The sequence below is a fragment of the Pristis pectinata genome, chromosome 5 (genome assembly GCF_009764475.1).
Source record: "Pristis pectinata isolate sPriPec2 chromosome 5, sPriPec2.1.pri, whole genome shotgun sequence".
NCBI classification, from domain to species: domain Eukaryota; kingdom Metazoa; phylum Chordata; class Chondrichthyes; order Rhinopristiformes; family Pristidae; genus Pristis; species Pristis pectinata.
Window position 1 is genome coordinate 19,590,265 of NC_067409.1, and position 21,725 is coordinate 19,611,989.

Here is a 21,725-nt window from a genome sequence, read left to right on the forward strand (position 1 = left end):
TCGTCCTTCTAAACTCCAGCAAGTACAGGCCCAGAACCTCAAATCCTCTTGATACGTTAACCCTTTCATCCCCGGGATCATTCTCATAAACCTCCTCTGGATCCTCTCCAACGCCAGCACATCTTTCCTTAGATATGGGACCCAAAACTCCTCACAGTACTCTAAATGTGGTCCGAGCAACACCTTATAAAGCCTCAGCATTATACATCCTTGCTTTTATATTCCAGTCCTCTCGAAATGAATGCTAACATTGCATATGCCTTCCTTACTACTGACTCAACCTGCAAGTTAACCTTCAGGAAATCCTGCACTAGGACCCCCAAGTCCCCTTGCACCTCCGATTTCTGAATTCTCTCCCCGTTTAGAAACTAGTTTATGCCTTTATTCTTTCTATTTTTTCTACCAAAGTGCATGACCGTACACTTCCCTATGTTGTATTCCATCTGCTACTTCTTTGCCCATTCTCCCAACCTGTCCAAGTCCTTCTGCAGACTCCCTGCTTCCTCAACACTACCTGCCCCTCCACCTATCTTTGTATCATCCTCAAACTTGGCCACAAAGCCTTCAATTCCATCATCCAGATCATTAACATATAACATGAAAAGTAGCGGACCCAACACCGACCCCTGCGGAACATCACTAGTCACCGGCAGACAACCAGAAAACGTCCCCTTTATTCCCACTCTTTGCCCTCTGCCAGTCAGCCAATCTTCTATCAATGCTAGTACCTGTCCTATAATACCATGGGTTCCTATCTTGTTTAGCAGTCTCATGTGTAGCACATTCCAAAGGCCTTCTGAAGATCCAAGTAAACAACATCCATTGACTCCTTGTCTATCCTGCCTGTTACTTCCTCAAAGAATTGCAACAGATTTGTCAGGCAAGATCTCCCCTTAAGGAAACCATGCTGACTTTGGCCTATTTTATCATGAGCTTCCAAGTACCCCGAAACCTCATCCTTAACAATGGACTCTAACATCTTACCAACCACTGAAGTCAGGCTAACTGGCCTATAATTTCCTATCTTTTGCCTCCCTCCTTTCTTAAAGAGTGGAGTGACATTTGTGATTTTCCAATCCTCCAGAGCCATTCTTGACTCTGGTGATTCTTGAAAGATCATGACTACTGCCTCCACAATCTCTTCAGCTACGTCTTTCAGAACCCTAGGGTGTCGTCCATCCGGTCCAGGTGACTTATCTACCTTCAGACCTTTCAGTTTCCCAAGCATCTTCTCCTTAGTAATAACGACTACACTCGCTTCTGCCTCATAACTTTCTCGAATTTCTGGCATGTTGCTGATGTCTTTCACAGTTCGTCTGCCATTTCTTTGTTCCCCATTACTATCTCTCCAGCGTCAGTTTCCAGCAGTCCAATGTCCACTCTTGCCTCTCTTTTACTCTTTATGTATGTGAAAAAACTTTTGGTATCCTCTTTTATATTATTGGCTAGCTTACCTTCATATTTCATCTTTTCTCCCCTTATTGCTTTTTTAATTGCCTTCTGTTGGTTTTTAAAAGCTTCCTAATCCTCCAGCTTCCCACTAATTTGTGCAATATTGTATGCCCTCTCTTTTGCTTTTATGCTGTCTTTGACTTCCCTTGTCAACCACAGTTGCCTCATCTTCCCTTTAGAATGCTTCTTCTTCTTTGGGATGAAGTGATCCAGCATCTTCTGAATTACTCCCTGAAACTCCTGCCATTGTTGTTCTATCACCGTCCCTGCTAGGGTCCCCTTCCAATCAGCTTTGGCCAGCTCCTCTCTCATGCCTCTGTAGTTACCTTTACTCAACTGTAGTACAGATGCATCCAATTTTAGCTTCTCCCTCTCAAACTGCAGGGTGAATTCGATAATATTATGATCAGTGCCTCCTCAGGGTTCCTTTATCTTGAGTTCTGTAATCAAATCTGGTTTATTGCACAACACCAAATCCAGAGTTGCCTTTTCTCTGGTGGGCTAGGCCAGAAGCTGCTCTAAAAAGCCATCTCGTAGGCATTCTACAAATTCCTTCTCTTGGAATCCAGTACCAACCTGATTTTCCCAATCTACCTGCATATTGAAATCCCCTATGACCACCGTAACATTGCCTTTTTACATGCCTTTTCTATCTCCTGTTGTAATTTGTACCCCACATCCTGGCTACTGTTCGGAGGCCTGTATATAATTCCAATCAGGGTCTTTTTACCCTTGCAGTTTCTTAACTTTACCCACAAGGATCTACACCTTTTGATCCTTTGTCACTTCTTGCTAAGGATTCGATTTCATTCTTGACCAACAGAGCCACCCCAACCCCTCTGCCCACCTGCCTGTCTTTTCGCTAGGATGTGCATCCTTAGATGTTTAGCTCCCAGCTATGATCTTCTTTCAACCACGACTCTGTGATGCCCACAGCGTCATGTCTGCGAATTTCCAACTGTGCTATGAGGTCATCTACCTTATTTTGTTCACTGTGTGCACTCAAATATAACACCTTCAATCCTGTATTCACCACCCTTCTCAAATTTGTCTCCATGTTACCTGAAATTAAATTCTTATCCCTTTCTCAACTTTGTCTTATTCTTTATTCTGGAGACTTCAGTAACTTCTCCTGCACTCTCCTTCCCTTTTATTTCATCCATACTTTTCTGATCTGTTGAACCTACCCCCCTACTATTTAGTTTAAAGCCCTATCTGCAGCCCTAATGGGACTCGCCAGGACCTGGTCCCAGCGTGGTTCAGGTGGAGCCCGTCCCATCAGAACAGCTCACTCCTTCCCCAATACTGGTGCCAATGTCCCACAAATTCAAACCCACTTCTCCCACACCAATCTTTGAGCCATGCATTTAACTCTCTGATCTTATTTACCCTGTGCCAATTTGCATGAGTCTCAGGTAGCAATCCAGAGATTACCACCTTTTTGGTTTGACTTTTTAATTTAGTCCCTAGCTGCTCAAAGTTCCTCAGTAGAACCTCTTTCCTTGTTCTAACTTTAGTTAGGTCCATTACAGGAAGGATGTGGAGGCTTTGGAAAGGGTGAGGAAGAAGTTTACCAGGATGCTGCCTGGATTAGAGGATATGAGCTAGAAGGAGAGGTTGGTGAGAGAAGGAAAGTTTAAAGGAGATGCGCAGGGTAAGTTTTTCTTACACAGAGTGGTAGGTGCTTGGAATGGGCTCTCTAATGGCTACAACATCATAATTCCACATGCCGATCCATGCTCAGCCATGGGCTGGTATTTAAGAGGCATTTAGGCAGATATATGAACATGCAGTGAATGGAGGGATATGGATCATGTACAGGAAGAAGAGATTTAGTTTAATTTGGCATCATGTTTGGCACAGACATTGTAGGCCAAAGGGCCTGTTCCTGTGCTGTCATGTTCTATGTTCACAGCTGGAGTACTATGTAAAATTCTGGTCACCACACTATAGGAAGGATGAGATTGGTCTGGAGAGAGTGCAGAGAATATTCACCAGGATGTGAATGGGATGGGGACCTTGACTTATAAGGAGAGAATAGACAAGCTGGATTTGTTTTCCTTGGAGCAGTGAAAACTGAATGAGAACCTTATTGAGGTGTACAAACTAATGAGGGGCATAGATAGGACAGAGAGGTTGAAACTCTCTAGTCCAGCAATTCCTGTGGTCCGGCATGTTTTGAATTGTAGTACAGATCTGTACTAATTAACTAGTCCTAACTAAAATCTAAAATAAACTAAGATCTGTACTAATCTGTAGGTAATTAACCTACCAGTGTTACTTTTGCGATTCCAGCTGACAGCGATCCCAACTTATGGAAACTTTGGGTTACAGACAGTTCTCTGAACCCTTACACAACCCGCGGCACAATTCTGCTCAGAGGAAGATGATCGGGGGCAATTTCTGTGGTCCAGCACCAGTCAAGTCCCAAGGGTGCCGGTCTAGAGAGTTTCAACCTTGAGTTGGATATACTTCTCCATAACAGATGTCTAAAACCAGTGGGCATAAGTTTAAGGGAATGGGTAGGAGGTTTATTGGGGATCTGAGGAAGAACTTTTTTCACCCCGAGCTTGGTTAGAATCTGGAAAGCTCTGACTGATGGGGTGGTGGAGGCAGAGATTCTCACAGCATTTAAGAAGCATCTAGATGAACACTTTAATTGCCAAGGCATAGAAAGCTATTGGCCAAATGCTGGAAAATGGGATCAGTATGCTATTTGATTGTTGGCATGGATGTGCTGGGCAGAAGGGGCCATTTCTGAGCCAAGTGTCTCCACGACTCTATAAACCATTGGTGACAAAGACGCCTAACTGATCAGCACCCTATCCTTCAACCTAAACATTCGCATTCTCCACCACAAGCACATCTGCACGATGCATTGTAACAACCTGTTGAGACATTTTGACTGTACCCTCCAAACTTTCCAGCTTCACAACTCAGAAAGACAAGAGCAGCAGGCACAAGTGACCAGCAGTTTCAGAATTCCCCTGGCATAGATATATCTTGCTGTTCCTTCTTTGTTGCTGAGTTTGATTCTCTGGCGGGTCTGCCAAAAGGATGCTTTCGACTGCACATGTGGCAATCTGAACAGGTGCTTGCTGCAAAAAAAATTGGAGATTGTGCAGTCGGGTCAATGAAATACTACTTTTCTTTATGGGTTCCTTGGCTTCTGTTTTGTCTTGAAGATGTTTCATGTGTTGGTGATCAAAACAACTGCAGATGCTATCTAACTTGCTGAATTTCTCCAGCATTTTCTGTTCTTCTTCTGTTTATTGTGTTTGTTTTTCCCATTCTCACACATCTGAGGTGTTTTATTTCCTTACTGGCATCTTGAGCAATTTAAGAAAAGGCCAGATTATGAAATCATACATAAAAGTTACAGAAGCCTGAAGTCTCACACCACCAGGTTCAGGAACAACTACTTTCCTGCAACCATCAGGTTCTTGAACCAACCTGCACAACCCTAACCCTACTTTGGCAATGAAACACTACAGACCACCTCTTGCACCAATATAGACTTGTCTCTGTGTCTTTTTTTTTGCACTGTCTTGTTTTTGCAGTATTTTTTTCTCTCTCTCTTCACCGTTTTGTATAATTTATATTCTGTGTTGTCTGTACCTACATGCCTGTGGCACTGCTGCAAGCAAGTTTTTCATTGTACTGTACCTCACTGCACTTGTGCACATGACAATAAACTTGACTTGGAAGAGTTGATTTTATTCTAAAGAAACGTTCATTTTTGTACTTTTCATTAATCAGTTCAAAAAGTCTGAACTTGGAACCAAACATATGTTGAACCAGCTGGTTTATGGTTTAAATGGTGGTGTTTCAAGGAACTATTCTCACAACAAGTAGGCTTATAATTTAAATATTATATTGCCTTTGCTTTAATGATAATTTTATTTTTAACCACAGTGAGCCATGTTTGCTTGATCATGGGAAACTTAATAGTTAAAAGCAGGCAAGAAGGGACAAAGAGTTGTGAATCGAATTTAAAGATTAACAGTGACGCTTATGGATTAATAGAAATGTTTCCTCCATGTCCAACAAGCCTAATAAATAATTTCCCACCGCCTTTTTACTTCTTCCTACTATCATTGGCCACCATTGGACACCTGACCAACAGCAGCTGCTTCCCTCCCAATATACGGTTTTCATCATCACGATGACATAAACCACACTGTGCCAATGATGTCTGTTTTACTTACCTTCTTCTTTATAGCTTTTTGAAGCAGGCTTGCTGTCCAACAGGCCTACTGCCTGTCACAGGTTGCCTGTTCACATGAACCCCTCTTAAAGGAATCCTGCTATTAAATTTTGCTGGGTTTTCAGGAAATCCATTGGATCTAGTGTCCTATATCACAATAGCAAAGAACTCAACTATAGGTTAAAATCTGGAGCAATGTCTTTTCATAATGCAGAATATAATAATTGAAGTAGGCCACATTGCCCCTTGAGATTATTGTACTGTTCAATTACATGGCAGCTTTCCGTCCCTCAACTCGATTGACCATATTCTAGGTCCATGTCCCTTGAAACTTTACTGTTAAAAATAGAGTGATATAAGCATTCACATGCCTTTGTATGACATAATTCCACACTGCTGTGAGCTTTTTATGAAGAAAATGCTCCTGACATCTCTCCTTAATGACCATGCTCCAGTTTTAAGATTCTGTTCCTTCTTAATGTCCCACCAGAGATTATATTTTCTGCCCTATGGAAATCATTTAACGTCTCCATCAGACCAGCCTTTACTTCTCTATATAAAGCAAATTTATGCAACTAATCTTCAAAATATAACTCAAAATTTTGTAATACCCTTTTGCACCTGTACTGTACTCCCTGGCAATTCAATATTTATGGAATGAACTGCCAGAGGAAGTGATTGAGGTAGGTATATTAAAAATCCTTAAAAGGTACTTGGACAAGTACATGGAAAGGAAAGGGTTAGAGGGATATGGGCCAAACGCGGGCAAATGGGACTAGCTTAGATTGGAATCTTGGTCGGCCTGGACCAGTTGGGCCAAAGGACCCGTTTCCGTGCTGTATGACTCTTAATGGCTCTGTCTTTCCTGAGGTGCTGTACCCAAAGTGTAGCAGGATAGTCCACCTGTGTTAGGCCTACTCCCACGGACACCTCCTAGCCTGCACATGCAGGCTTCTCCCAGTCTCCACCCAGCTAATAGGTCTCCCTGCCTTGCTCTCCCTCCTGTTTTGGGGCCCCTTGTCGCTTGTTATTTTGTGGTCTATTATTAAAGTCATCATTCACTGAGAAATTGTCTCTGCTGCTCTGCTTTTGGGTCAAGTTTCCTCTACGGTTGTGACAATCTGGGGACAAACCAAGTATCTAAAGCATAGCTTTGTCCCATTTATAATCCAGTCCCCTTAATGTGGAGGTCTGTATCCACTAGCTTCATTGATTTCATTTTGTATCTCTCTACCAACTTTAATGGATTTGTACATTCTGCAGAATCTTTTTGTATCACTTCTTGGATAGCTTTGGCACAGACTAGAAGGGCCGAACGGCCTGTTTTCTGTGCTGTAGTGTTCTATGGTTCTAAAGTAGTCTGATATATATCCAAATTAGACTATGTGTCAAAGCTTTTCCGTAAGTTACCTCCTAGTTGCACCAAGTGTTCTCTATATTAGTTATCAGTAAACCTGGATGCAAAACCCTTTTCCTTCATTCAAATCATTAATAAATGTGGTGAAAATTGAGATCTGGGAACAGCAGTTGTCACATTCGTCTTGCCTGAATACACATTCATCATTCCCACATTTTTCTCCCACCTTCCAAAATATTTTCATCCAGTTGGAAAGCTACTTCCGACACCATATAGTTCACAAAGGTAACATCAACAGAATTCCCATTGTTTAAACCCTTAGGTATCGGAGACTTGCATCTCTGTGTAGAAATCACAGAAATAGCAATCACAGAAAACGTAAGGCACAGAAGCAACTCCTTTATTCAAAAAGGGAGGGAGGCAAAACACATATCTGCAAGCAGATAACTTAGCTACTTTTCCAATGACAGATGTTATCATGAAAGATATTTTAGCGAAGCAGTTAGAAAAACTCAAGGTAATCAGATGACATTTTGTGAAAGTGAAATCATGTTTGACCAATTTATTAGAGTTTTTTTGAAGAAATAACATAAAGGAAAACCAGTAGATGTACTGTATTTAAATTTCCAGAAGGTATTTGATAAAATGCCGCATCAAAGGTTATGATGGAAAATAAAAGCTCATGGTGTAGGGAATAACATATTGGCACTGATAGAAGATTGGCAGGCTAACAGAAAGCAGAGAGTAGGCATAAATGAGTATTTTTCTGGTTGGCAAGATGTAATGAGTGGTGTACCATGGGGACTGGTACTCAGGCCTTAACATTTTTACAGTTTGAAGGCACCAAGGGTATGGTTGCTACATTTGCTGAAGCTGCAAAGATAAGTAGGAAAGTAAATTGTGAAGAGAACATAAGGAGGCTATAAACCAATATGACAGTTTATGTGAGTTGGCAAAGATCTGGCAACTAGAGTTTGATGTGGAAAATTTGAAATTATCCAATTTGGCAGGAAAAATAAAAGAGAACCATATTATTGAAATCATGAGAGATTGCAGAGAACTAAATTGCAGAGGGATCTGGGTGTCATAGTTCATGATTTTCAAAAGTGTAGTATGCAGGTACAGAGTAATTAAGAATGCTAATAGAATTTTATTGTTTATTGAAAACAGAAGTAGGGAGGTTAAGTTTCAGTTATATCGGGCGTTGGTGAGACCCTGTCTGAAGCACTGTGTGCAGTATCGGTCTTATTTAAGGAAGGGTGTAAATGCATTGGAAGCAGTTCAGAGAAGGTTTACTGGACTAAAATCTGGAATGAAAATCAAAAATACCACAAAATAAAAACAGAAAATGCTGAAAATACTTAGCAGATGGAAGAGAAACAGAATTAATGTTTCAGGTTGAGGACCCTTCATCAGAAGTGGGAAGGAAACCAAAGAAGCTTGTTAAGATGCATGGAGGGGGTGGAAGGGGTCCTGTCTCTGATAGGGCAAAAACTAGGGTGATCATGGAGATAAAATATAAACATGGTTCAATCCTGTTACCCTGGTTTTACCCTGTCAGAGATAACCGCCTCTCCTGCCCTCCCTACATGATATGGAGGGCATTTGCCTCCATGAAGACACTACGTTCGTCTGATGAGTTGGAAAGCCACAGTTTGAAATTTTGGGAATGAATGCATTTGGAAAGAATAGTGTTCTTCATTCATGTTAATACAGTAAAAATGCCTGCCGAAGAAATGGTGTGTAAATCAGCATGGATATGCAGGATGAAAAAGAACAAGTACAGAAAAACAATAAAGTTAATAACTATCAACAGAATCATAACAATAAAGAGATTGGGCCCAATCTTCTTCTGACTGGTAAGCTGCCGGGACTTGCCAGTTTATTGCCTTTGGGCCATGCTGTAACTGCAAGTTCTGGGCACAGTTTTTCCAGGTGATGGGTGAAGTCTGGCATCTCTTAGGCTTTTCCTCCAGCAATACTCCCAGAATGACTTTGACAGTTGTTGAGGCCAGGCACAAGGTTCATTATCTGTCACTTATATCAAGAATTTATATTTGCTTTAAACCCTTTAATAAAATGTAGAGTTCCCCTTAATGTGCAGAATCTGGGGGGGAGTGATAGGAATGTGGGGAGAATAAAATGGATTATGGCAGGATTAATGAACGGGTACTTGATGGCTGGCATAGTCTCAGCAGGTTAACAGGCCTGTTTCTGTGCTGTGGTAAGATGAAACAGGATTAGTGATTTCCCTGTTGCAATAGCTATATAATGGCCGAATATGTCAACCAGATGGCTGACTTAAGTTTCATTTTAGGCTCTGGTTACACAGGTAGGCCTGTCTGAGAGATTTATTGGAAATCATGTGGTGGTTCCCAGTAAATTGCGTATTGGTGGTCTTGCCTTATTATGGAGTTGTTATTTACTTGTAGGGGAGATAAGGGAGACCATGAATTGTATAATAATAAGCCTTTACAAGGGATGTTTTAGAGCTTCTCCATGGGCTGGATCACGACCAGTGCCTGGCGACCTTGATACCCCTTCATGTCTCGTCGAAGTGTTGGAGCTCCCCGGTGGCTAAAGACTGAGTGGTTAAGATTACACAAGCAGTGCTGCTAATTGTTAATTACTGATAATTATCACTATAAATTACATGCAACCTTGAGCTTGATTTATTAGTGGAGAATCAAATAAAGAAATCTGATTCTTTGTTCTTTTATTTCAGTTAGACTAGGTTTGTAGCTATAGTTACAAAAGGTAAATTAGATCTGTAGCTAAGAGTTAACCAAAATTACTTGAGTTGCTAATTTCTTTGTTCTTTTAGTCAATAGCTGAATAAAGTTACTTAATCAAACTATTTGTGTAGTTGAGTCTTTCATTGCTGATTTGGTCGCTCAAGAGGAATCAAAAGAAACCTGAGCTCTGTTTTGAGACATATGCTCTATCTATCAATGACTCTATGACTCTATTAAATCAAATAAAAAAGTATACTTACCATTTCCCCAGCAATCTTATTGATCATTTCAGTGGGAACTGGTGCAGGTTCAGCAGGCAGTCTTCCCAGCTTAAGAGCTGGCTATTAAGTAAAAGATCTGCCCTGTTAAGATATTTGGCAGAAGTGGGTTGATGTCTAGAAGTGAAATATCAAGCCAAATAGATAAGCTATATTTCTTGCAGACCTTATGTAGTTCCCATTTCAGACTGTCCTGCAGCTATATGTCTGTAACATCTAAGATGTTGTATCTTCGAAGTTCAATTTTTGCCTGAAGCTCATTCAGTTATAATACCTCCTATACATTTGGTATAAAAACACTTATTTGGTCTATGGAGTCGCAAGAGACTGGAAATGTTGGAATCTGGAGTAATAAACAAACTGCTGGAGGAACTCAGCAGGTCAAGCAGCATTTGTGTTGCGGGGGGGGGGGGGGGGGGGAGGAGGAGGAATTATCATTGTTTCAGTCCTGCATCAGGACTGACAGTGGAGAGGGAAGATAGCTGATATAAAGAAGAGAGGAGAAGGGGAGGGGTGAGACTGGGGCTGGGAGGTGATTGGTACACTGAGGAGGGGTTAAGGATGATGGGCAGAAGGAGCCAAGTGGGTGAGGGGGAGAGGTGGAGTTGGGAGACGCAGATAGGTGGGTGATAGGTAGAAGCAGACAAGTAGTAGAAAAGGGCAGATGGAGCCAGGTCATGAAGACACTTCCAACTGTTTAATTTCTTCCCTTATACCAAAAATACATTTGCGTTAAACCCTTTAACCTTGATTCAGAGTTCACAATCATGTGCTCGTCCAGAAGGTGTTTTCATTCATTATCTGCTGATTCTGCTAAGATGATGAGATCCTTTGGGTGACACTTAAAGAAGTCAAATTGTAGTCATGATGAGTACAAAAATGTAATATACACAAATATATATATTTTTAGTAGCTGTTCAATAGGCATGCAATAATATTAACATTACTAACATGGAAAACATGGAAAAAGACCATAGAATTTAGTAACCTTTTACTTATCAAACATGATGAAAAAAATCATTTTTTGTTTTTACACAAAATGGATGCTCATCATGTGGAAATTCATCAACTCATGTACTAGTGAGTCACCAAACCAAACTACTGAGCAGGCACAGTAAAATGTGAATTTCTGCAGGCGTCCTCACATATGCCTGCTATAACTGAAGTGGAAAAAACACAAATTCCAAGGATAAATATCAGGATCAGGAGAATGGTGTTGAAAAAATATCAGCCATGATTGAATGGTGGAGCAGACTCAATGGGCCAAATGGCCTAATTCTGCTCCTATATCTTATGGTCTTATGGTCTAATGTTATTTATGCCATTTCTGGGTTCACCTCGTGCACAAGTGGACAAGTGGGAAGAATCACTATCGAAATCCATCTCGAAAGTTTCTATTTATTTCATGAGGAATAAATGCTATTTTTATATGGACAAAAGTCATTTAGTTGATAAAACTTGCATGCAGTTTGCCAAAAGCCAAATATTCATTAGGGTAATGCTGAATTTTAATGAGTGTGATGTTTTTGCAGAAAGCTTTGCGAGGAGAACTTTATGCCTGTTAGGGCATTATTTGCAAGATTGTTTGGAGGCATTTTGGAAAGATTTTGGCTCACTAATAATGATGATTCCTCCCCAGGATCCATCAATCAGCTTAGATCATTGATCAGTCATTATTGGTTTATAGTGTCACAAACCAGCAACAAAAGAAACACACTGAGCATGATTTAGTGTTAAAAACTATTTTATTAATCACTACTTATGATAATACGTAAAATAAAAGTAAAAATGTTAGTATGTTAGAATTCAAAAATGTTAAACCTTGAACGTTAACCCCAAAACTAAACTCTTCGTGTGTGTGTGTGGCAAAGTCCAAAACTCCCAGTTCCGGAATGGTTCTTAAAGTTCAGTTCCGCAAGCCATAAGGTGAAACATGAGCAAGGGCTTCTTCAACAACCACCGTTGTCAGAAGATAAGACGTAGATATAGAGAACATAGGGAGAGTAAATACGAAATCCAAATATTCCACGATGGAACCCCAAACGACACTTCAGTGTTTACTCGGTAGTGACTTCCTCACCCCGAAAAGCATCCGAATCGTGGTCGTCCACACACAAATACCTGTTTCCTTCTACAGGTCAGCAACAAAGTGAACTCCACCGGATTACTTCCAACTTCCATACATGGATTTCAGTGGCAAACACAGTTATTGTTTCTCATCCATCGATAGAGAAAACAAGCAGGCTGGTGTCTCTCTCCCTTCTCTCTCTCTCTCCTCCTTCTTCTTCTTCTGCCTTCTTCAACCACGTCATTACGTCCTTTATCTTCTATTGACGTAAGCACACCCCACACACACATACACACACACTCTCTATCTTAAAGGGACTTTCACTGAGTCCGTAACAATAGTTTGACTCAGGTTTTGGATTACTGAGTCTGATTTGATGCCAGCTGTCCATTGCCAGACACGTTACTGCAAAGCTAACTGACCTCCAAAGAAATTTATACACTCACCTATTCTCCTGAGAATAAAATTGCGACACATTTTACTAATTATAATAGAATCATAGATTGAAACTGCACAGAAGGTGATCATTTAGTCCGTCATATCTCTTTTGAGTTATATTTGAGTCACCTTCCTCCACACTTTCAGGCAGATCACAACAATTTATTGGGTAAAAATATTTATTTGCAGTTCCTTTCTTGTTCTCTTGATAATTATCTGTACACAGGTGAGCAACCCACTGGTGAAAGTAGTTTCTTTTTATTTACTCTATCAAAACTCTGATAAATTCTCATTAATAATCACTAAGCTGTGACATGGTTGAGAACCCCAACTGATTTTCTCCTCTATAACCTGAAATACTAATGCCTTATGTTGCACTTGGCTGTCAAGCAACTTGAACTCTTTTCAATACAAGTAGCATAGAGCTATAATGGTTTCCTTGTGCAATCTTAAAAAATACTGAGCTATGTTTTCAAAGAATAGACTCTTGTCATGAAACTGAAATTTGTTCTTCGCCAAAAATGTAGAATGTGATCCATGCACATCATTTGGATACCAATTAGTCTATACTGAACTTACTGATCTCAGTGTCCTTAAATTTGAATGGGATTATTGACCTGCTTCTTATGGTTAGCCCATGAAATATACTGGAAAGTGTTCATTTATATATTTTGGATCAGGATAAGGCCAGACTCACCTCTGTTAGCCCTGCAGCCAGTCAGCATGCCATCACTAGCTATTATGTTCATACATTTAAGAACGAGTACCTCTGAAATCAGATTCCAGCAAGTGCCAGTGCCCTTTAAGAGCAAAGGGCAGAAAATTGACAAAATAAAACCCATGAAAATAAAGAGTGCAGAATGCATTGGCAATTTTTTGATTAATGCTACGCCAATAAAGGTAGTAGAACACTTTATTATCCAGAAAGCCTGCACTAATCTGGCTTTATTTTTAGAAGACAATCTCATAACTTACAAATTTAGCATAAAGTGGTGCTTTATATCTGAAATTCCTGCCTCTGTAGAATGTATTGTCTCTAGTTCCATAGAATGAGGAATGCTTGATCAAATGTGATCAAGTGGTCATCTTTGAACAGCACCTGGTTGGGTTAGGAACCTCACTGTAGTGTGGCCATCTCAGCTGCAGTTGCTGCAGGCAAAAGCAGCGGGCTAAGAAGGTGCAGGGCTTGCTGGCCTCTGTTTTCTCTGGTTTTCTTCTCATTTCTTCTTGTTTCATTTGATGTCCTGAACAGTCAGCCTCAAGGAGTTCTGATCCCTCATTTGTTTGTGCCTCTGTCTGCCATTTTCATGTCTCATTTACAGCTTTTCTTGTAATGGAGATATGGATGTCTAACAGGTCACGACTGGTGGCCATTTCACTGTACAGAGTGTCTGTCATCGATATGATGAATGTGCCAATCCACTCAAATATTGTGGGCTTGATATTGCATGTAAGCTGGCTGACACTCGCTCTCTCTGGAATCTCTGGGTTGGTGACCTATTCCATCCAGCATATGTGGGAAAGAAATGGAAACTTTTAAGCCTTGAAATGTGTGTTTTCTTAACTGACATTTGCTGATTGGAATTTAGAAATTGCTATGGAAAAGTAATAATAAAGCATAAAATATTACTGCTGTCATTATTTTTACATAGCAATGAAACATATTTATGGGCAGGCATACAATGAGAAAGATCAGTATTTCATACATTGCCAAGCTAATGTTTGCCACTTATTACATTGACATTGAGTCATTTGGGCACATGACTTTATTTTCATTATGCAGCCAAGAAAGATGTTTTAATGAATATTTTGTTGCCAAATGACATATTGTGTTTATGATTTTTACCAGGGATCTAAGCAATAATAACATACTGGTTTTGGGTCCTGGTGCCTTTTCACAGCTATCAAGCTTACATTTCTTGTAAGTATTGTCGACACAACATTGTGGGCCGAAGGGCCTGTACTGTGCTGTAATGTTCTGTGTTCTATTTCTCCACTAGTTTTATGTTGGAATTGTTAAAAACTTAATGTTATTGTTAAACCAAATATTGTGCTCAGTAGCATGACCTTAAAATTGTGATTATCACTGAATCTTATTTAAACACTCAGTATCACAGTATGCATTTATAACTTTATTTGTAGAATGATATTTGTTTACTTCTATTTTTTCCTTGTTGTTTCACTGAATTACTTGTTTTAAACAAATACTGCATGGGTATTGCTGATTCTTAACTAGTATCAGTGGAGCAATGCACTAAAGTAGTTACATTTGATAACTAATAACAATCTTGAACAGTGGATTTGAGTTTTTGAAGAGATGTTTTTTGTAACTCTTGGCAAATAAACAAAACCACAATGTTGTGTTTAACCTTATCTTCAATAATGCAAAATACATTTGACATTTTGGAGGTGATTCAATTAAGAGTTTATTAAACCAAAAAATATCTTATTAATGGCATGTGAGAGAAAACAAATACTTGAAAGCTGAAAAAAGAGTAAATTCTCAACGATTGTGTTTTTATTCCTTTCTTCACTGCCCCGTTCTTCTGTATCTATTCAGTCATATTTTTCAGTTTTCACTTGCGAGGGCACCTCAAAATGCTAACTTCTGTTTTCCCTTTGACTGAGTCATTCTATTCCCACATTTTTCTGTTTCAGTTTTAGATTTCAGCATTGGCAGATTTTTTTCTTCATCAGGTTACTTAGAGTTTCAAGTAACTGGCAGATTCTACTGGCTCAACATGGAAGCAACTGGGGCACTTCAAACTGACAATGAAACAATTAGCCTGGAAACGTTAAATAAGGAACTAGTGAGAGATCGAGAGATCCCCTATACAATATTGAGTAGTGGTGAGAAACCCTGATCCCTGACTGCAGACTGAGATGTTGGGTCACAAGAGATCCAAGAGTAAAACGTGTTATAATTCTTGCAAATTTAAGCTTCATCTCTCCAATCTCATGTGCTTTGCAGCAAAGTCAGCCCTTGATCAAGCCATTGCTGTTTTAAACCGAAATTGTGACTTCGTATAGAAAATATATGCAGACGTTGTGTTTTACAAAGGTCAAACAGAAATTCTGTTTACTTTGCTGGAAACAAATCCTCAACCGCCTCTTGTGATCATCCATACAAGTGAAAGGACAAACGCTTCTAGGATGCAATATAGGATGTGGATGACAAATCAACTTTAATGAAATTTACAGCTTAGGCAACAAAGAGCAATGCAGATTTTTCGATCATTGATACAGGTTTTAAGGCTCTTTTCTCAGCTGCAAAAATAACAATATGTACTGCTTAATTAAACCTGCTTATAACACAAAACTTGGATCAGAGTCCATACCACATTTCTTGAATGCGTGTGGTCAGAAACGTATAATTGAATAATCTATCAACTGTTTGATTTCTGCAAAGCATTACATAATTAGATATTGTTCATGTATAACCGCAATTCTTCTTTGCAACAAGCAAGCGCTTGCTGGATTGCTAACTTTGGCACAAGAGCACAGGAGAAATATTGTGATATTTAACGTTTCGAGAATTATTTTAGGTTTTGGACCTGGATTGCTTGTGACCCAACATCTTAGTCTCAGAGAATCACAGATCAATAGCCAGGGATTACAGTTAATAAACTGCCATTACTTAACACTGCATACGGGATCTCTCTGTTACTTTTTTAATTGTCATTCAGAAGTGCCCTAGTTCTTTTCATAAGGGTTCAGTACAATCCACCTGTCATCTAAATTAGATCCAGTAACCTTGTGAAGAAGAGATTGAAGATACTGAAATCTTGAACAGTAGCAGAAGGTTATGGAAGTACATGGTGTGTCAATGTGGATCGTACAGCAATGCTGCAGATAGTGCAGCTGTGTCACTGCTCCAATGACCTGGGCTAGAGTCTTACCTTCAGTGTTTGTGTGTGTGTGTGTGTGTGTGTTTGGTGTTTGTTCTCCCTGTGGCTGCCTGGCTTTCTCCTCAGTACTTTGTTTTCTCCACATCCCACAGATGCACAGGTTGAAAGGTAGGTTAATTGGCTACTGTAAGTTGCACTAGTGCAGGTAGATCATAAAGTCATAGAGTCATACTGCAGGAAAACAGGCCTTTCGGCCCAACTGGTCCAAGCCGACCAAACATCCATCCAAGCTAGTCCCATTTGCCCGCGCTTGACCCAGATCCTTCTAAACCTTTTCCATCCATATAACTGTCCGTCTCTTAAAAGTTGTTATTGTACCTGCCTCAACCACTTCCTCTGGTAGCTCATTGCATGTATATACCACCCTCTGTGTAAAACAAGTTGCTCCTCAAGTTCCTATTAAATCTCTCTCCCTCACCTTAAACGTACACCCTCTAGTTCTTGATTCCGCAACCGTGAGAAAAAGACTGAGTGCATTCACCCTATCTATGCCCCTCATGATTTTATACACCTCTATAAGATCACCACTCAGTACCCTACGTTCCAAAGAAAAAAGTCCTAGCCTGTCCAACCTCTCCCAATAACACAGTCCCTCAAGTCCTGGCAACATCCTTGTAAACCTTTACTGCCAGTTTAATAACATCTTTCCTATTGCACGGTGACCAAAATTGAACAAAATACTCCAAGTGTGGCCTCACTAGCGTCCGGTACAAGTGTAACATAACCTCGCAACCTCTATACTCATGCCTTGACCAATGAAGGCCAGCATGCCAAAAGCCTTCTTCATCACCCTGTCTACATGTGATGCCACTTTCAGGGAACCATGTACTTGTAGTCCAAGGACTCTCTGTTCTACATCACTCCCCAGGGCCAAACCTTTTAATGTGAAAGTCCTACCTTGATTTGACTTTCCAAAATGCAACACCGCGCACTTATCTAAATTAAACTCCATTAGCCATTCTTCAGTCCACTTACCCAGTTGATCAAAATCCCACTTTAATTCTTGATAATCTTTTTTACTGTCTATGACACCACCTATTTTAGTGTCATCTGCAAACTTACTAACCATGCCTTGTACATTCTCATCCAAATCATTGATGTAGATGACAAACAACAATGGGCCCAGAACCAACCCTTGAGGCACACCACTAGTCTTGGGCCCCCAGTTCGAGAAGCAACCTTCCATCATCACCTTCTGCTTCCTACCATCAAGCTAATTGTGTGTCCAATTAGCCAGCTCTCACTGGATTCCATGTGATCTAACCTTCCAGAGCAGCCTTGGAACTTTATCAAAAGCCTTATTGGTCCATATAAACCACATCAACTGCCCTGCCCTCATTGACCTTCTTGGTCACTCCGTCAAAAAACTCAATCATGATTTCCCACGCACAAAGCTGTGCTGACTACCCCTAATCAATGCCTGTCTTTTCATATGCATGTATATCTTGTCCCTCCAGAATCTTCTCCAGTAACATACCTACCACAGATGTTGGGCTTACTGGTCTGTAGTTCCCAGGCAGCCCTTCTTAGATAAAGGTACAACATTCGCTACCCTTCAGTCTTTTGGCACCTCATCCATGGATGATGATGATGCAAATATATTTGCCAGGGCTTCTGCAATTTCTTCTCTAGGCTCCCACAGTATTCTTGGATATACTTGGTCAGGCCCCGGAGATTTGTCTACCTTCTTACATTTAAGATGTCCAGCACTATCCTGAAGACATCCCCACTAACTTTCCCCAGTTTCCAAGTCTTCATGTCTTTCTCCACAGTTAAAACAGAGGAGAAATATTCATTGAGGACCTTGCCCATCTCCTGTAGCTCCACACATTGAGCGGCTCTACTCTCTCCCTAGTTACTCTTTTTCCTTTAGTATATTTATAAACTCTCTTTGGATTCTCCTTAATCTTCTCTTCCCACTTTTTGCCCACTTGATTTCCTTCTTGAGTGTACTCCTGCATCCCCTGTACTCCTCCAGGTATTCACTTGATCCCCACTGCCTGTACCTGACCCATGCCTCTTTCTTTTTCCTGGCCAGGGCCTCAATATCACTTGTCATCCAGGGCTCCCTATTCCTGCCGGCCTTGCCCTTCACTCTTACAGGAATGTGTAGACTTTGAATTCTTGCTATCTCACTTTTAGAAGCTACCACTTGCCTGTGGTCCCTTTGCCCAAAACAACCAACTCCAATCAACCTTTGCAAGCTCCTGTCTAATACTGTCAACATTCGCCTTGCCCCAGTTTAGAACTTCAACCTATGGGCCAGTTCTGTCCCTTTCCATACCTATTTTAAAACTACTAGAACTATGATCACTGGTCCCAAAGTGCTCATCCACTGTCACCTTAGTCACTTGCCCTGCCCTATTACCCAAGAGTAGGTTGAGCCTTGTCCTTTCCCTAGTATGGTCCTCTATATATTGCATGAGGAAACTTTCCTGACTTCTGTATTACTTTCTAGCCTCTCATTTGCCTCTCTGCTGCTTTGCTGCTTAGGATCCCACTCTCCCTGCAATCCCACCACCACCCCCCCCCCCCTCCCCCCCCGCCAATCTAGCTTAAACCCCCCCGTGTGGTAGTGTGGTTTTACTGCAATTGGAAGAGAATAGTTATCTGGAAAACAGGTGGAGGGATGGGATTTCTTTGAGAGCCAGCATGGGCAGAATGGCCTCCTCGTATCTCATAAGGAAATATGAGAACATAAAAACAAGAGCGTTGAATATGTCAGTGTCTATGAAGGGAAACGAGAAGTTAGCATTTTGAGAGTTGCTCTTAGAAGTGAAAACTGGGTTGCCATTCTAACTGTGATTGGGGATCTTGTTACTATGGGAAACATTTCAATTCAAATAAAGTACTGTAGTCAGTGACTCACCTAGTGCAGCTGGGTGTTTATAAAGGGAATCTCAGAAATAGGCAATGGTTAATAGGCAGCAAACCTTGGAGTATAACTATCTTCAGGGCATGGTTTTGTGAAACTGCACCGGGTGTATTATGGGCAATTTTGGTCTTCATACCTGAGAAAGGGTGTACAGTGTATAAAATCATAGAAATGTACAGCACTCTTCGGCCTCCTGTGTTCCAGTGAGAATAAACCCAGCCTATGCAATCTCTTCTTCAAACTACAGCCCTCCATTCCGGGCAACAAGTTGGTGAATCTATTTTGCGCCCTCTCTATTGTACAACATCCTTCCTGCAGTATGTTGACCAGAACCATACCCAATATTCTAAGTGCAGTCTAACCAACATTTTGTACAGCTGCAATGTGACATACCATTGAAGATTCACTTGACTGGTTCCAGGGATGATGAGTTTGCTGCATGAGAGTTTAAATAGATTGGGGCTGTATTCCGTAGAGTTCAGCAAAATGAGAGATATCATCTAAAATCTTAAAGAGCTGAGATGCTCAGTGTGGGAAGGATGTTTTCCCTGCCTGATGTTTCTAGGACTGGGGTACAGTTTTATCATTTAGGACTGAAATGAAGAGAAATTTCTTCAATCGGAGGATTCGGAACCTTTAAAATTCTCTATTCCAGAGGGTTGCAGAGGTTGAGTCATTGTATTGTTTCAGGATCGATTTCTGGAAATTAAGGGAATCCAGGGATATGGGGATAGTGCTGGAAAATGGCTCTGAGACAGAAGATCATCCATGATCTTAATGAATGGTGGAAGCAGGCTAATAGGGCCAGATGAACTACTTTAGCTCTGTCTTATGTTCTTAAAACAAGATTGGAAAAGATATAGACAAACCGGGAGACTGAAGAATCATGGAAGTGAAGAAACAATAAATGATTCAATCATTTGAAGGGAAATATAATCTGGACACTGTATTGAACACACATCTGACATAACCAGCAGGAAAGTACATAGACATTTAAATTTTAGCATTCTTCTATATTTAAGTTTTTCATTATTTCATCAAATTTGTGCTCATTAAACCTTGATTATAAATACTGTGGAATCCTTTACAATTACCGACAATTACCAGCTCCAGATCATGAGGCATTTATGGGCAATGCAACAAAATAAACAACTATGTCATCGTGGAGACTCAAGAAATTCTGTAGATGCTGGAATCTGGAGCAAAACACACAAAATGCTGGAGGAACTCAGCAGGTCAGGCAGCATCTATGGAGAGATGTTTCAGGTCGAGAACCTGTCTCTCCAGATTCCAGCATCTGCAGAATCTCTTGTGTGTCTGTTTTGCTGCTCCCCTGTGAAGTCTCTTTGAGGTATGCCTACCCTGAAGAAGTTTTCCTCCTCTCTTCGAAGGGAGTTTTGTGAGGCCCTCTCTCACTGCTCCTTCGCGGTGATCTCTGCTGCTCTCTGGCTCTTCGACCGTGTGCTCACCCAGCAGTCCTGATGAAGGGTCTCAACTGGAAACGTCAACTGTTTATTTCTCTCCATAGATGCTGCCTGACCTGCTGAGTTCCTCCAGTATTAACTATGTCATCATAGTTGTTTATTTTGTTACATTACCCATAATTGCCAGACATTTGAGACTCACAAGCACCATGTATGAACATGTGAATTAGGAGCAGAAGTAGGCCACTGAGTCCCATGAGCCTTCTCCACCATTTAATAGGATCATGACTGACCTCAACTCTGCACTCCTGCCTACCCTATTAACCTTTCACCCTCTTGCCAATCAAGAATCTATCTCTTATTTGTTATAACATAGAAGGTGGCTACTCAGACCATTGGATCCATGCTAGCCCCCAGCAGAGCAATCCCATCAGTCCCATTTCTCATTTCCCTCTATCACTGCAACATTTTTATTTCACGTGCCCATCAACTCCCCTTTGAGTATTTTGCCATTTACCAATATTAATGGGAAAAATTACAGTGTTAATTAACATACTAGCATGTCTTTGGGATTTGGGATGTGGAAGGAAATCAGACATCTGGAGGAAACTATACAGCCACGGGGCAAATGTGCAAACTCCAGACAGACAGCACACAAGGTCAGGGACAACCCTGGGTCCCTGGAGCTGTTAGACAATAGAGTTAACCCCTTATGAAGAATCTATCTACCCCTGCCTTAAAAATATTCAAAGACTTTGCTTCTGCTGACCTTTGGGGAAAAGAGTTCCAAACACTCCAAAGACTCACATCCCTCTGAGAGAAAAAAGTTCAGCTTAGCTCTGTCTGAAATAGGCATCCCCTTATTTTTAATCAGTGACTTGTTCATGATTATCCCACAAAGAGGCAACATCCTCTCCACATTCACCCTGTTAAGACTCCTCAGGAATTTAAATGTTTCAGTCAAGTTCCATTTCAACCTTCTA

General features: G+C 40.7%; 1 protein-coding gene across 3 annotated transcripts in view; it reads left to right on the plus strand.

The window, feature by feature from the left end:
• LOC127570908 (uncharacterized) overlaps window positions 1-21,725 on the plus strand; it is a 105,355-nt gene that overhangs the window by 44,582 nt on the left and 39,048 nt on the right. For 2 of the 3 annotated variants that reach the window (XM_052016830.1, XM_052016831.1), the window contains one exon: window positions 14,385-14,456. The exons of the other annotated variant lie outside the window; for it this stretch is intronic. In XM_052016830.1, the coding sequence (XP_051872790.1) occupies window positions 14,385-14,456 (72 nt within the window). The remainder of the gene's footprint in view (window positions 1-14,384; window positions 14,457-21,725) is intronic. 3 annotated transcript variants of the gene reach the window in all.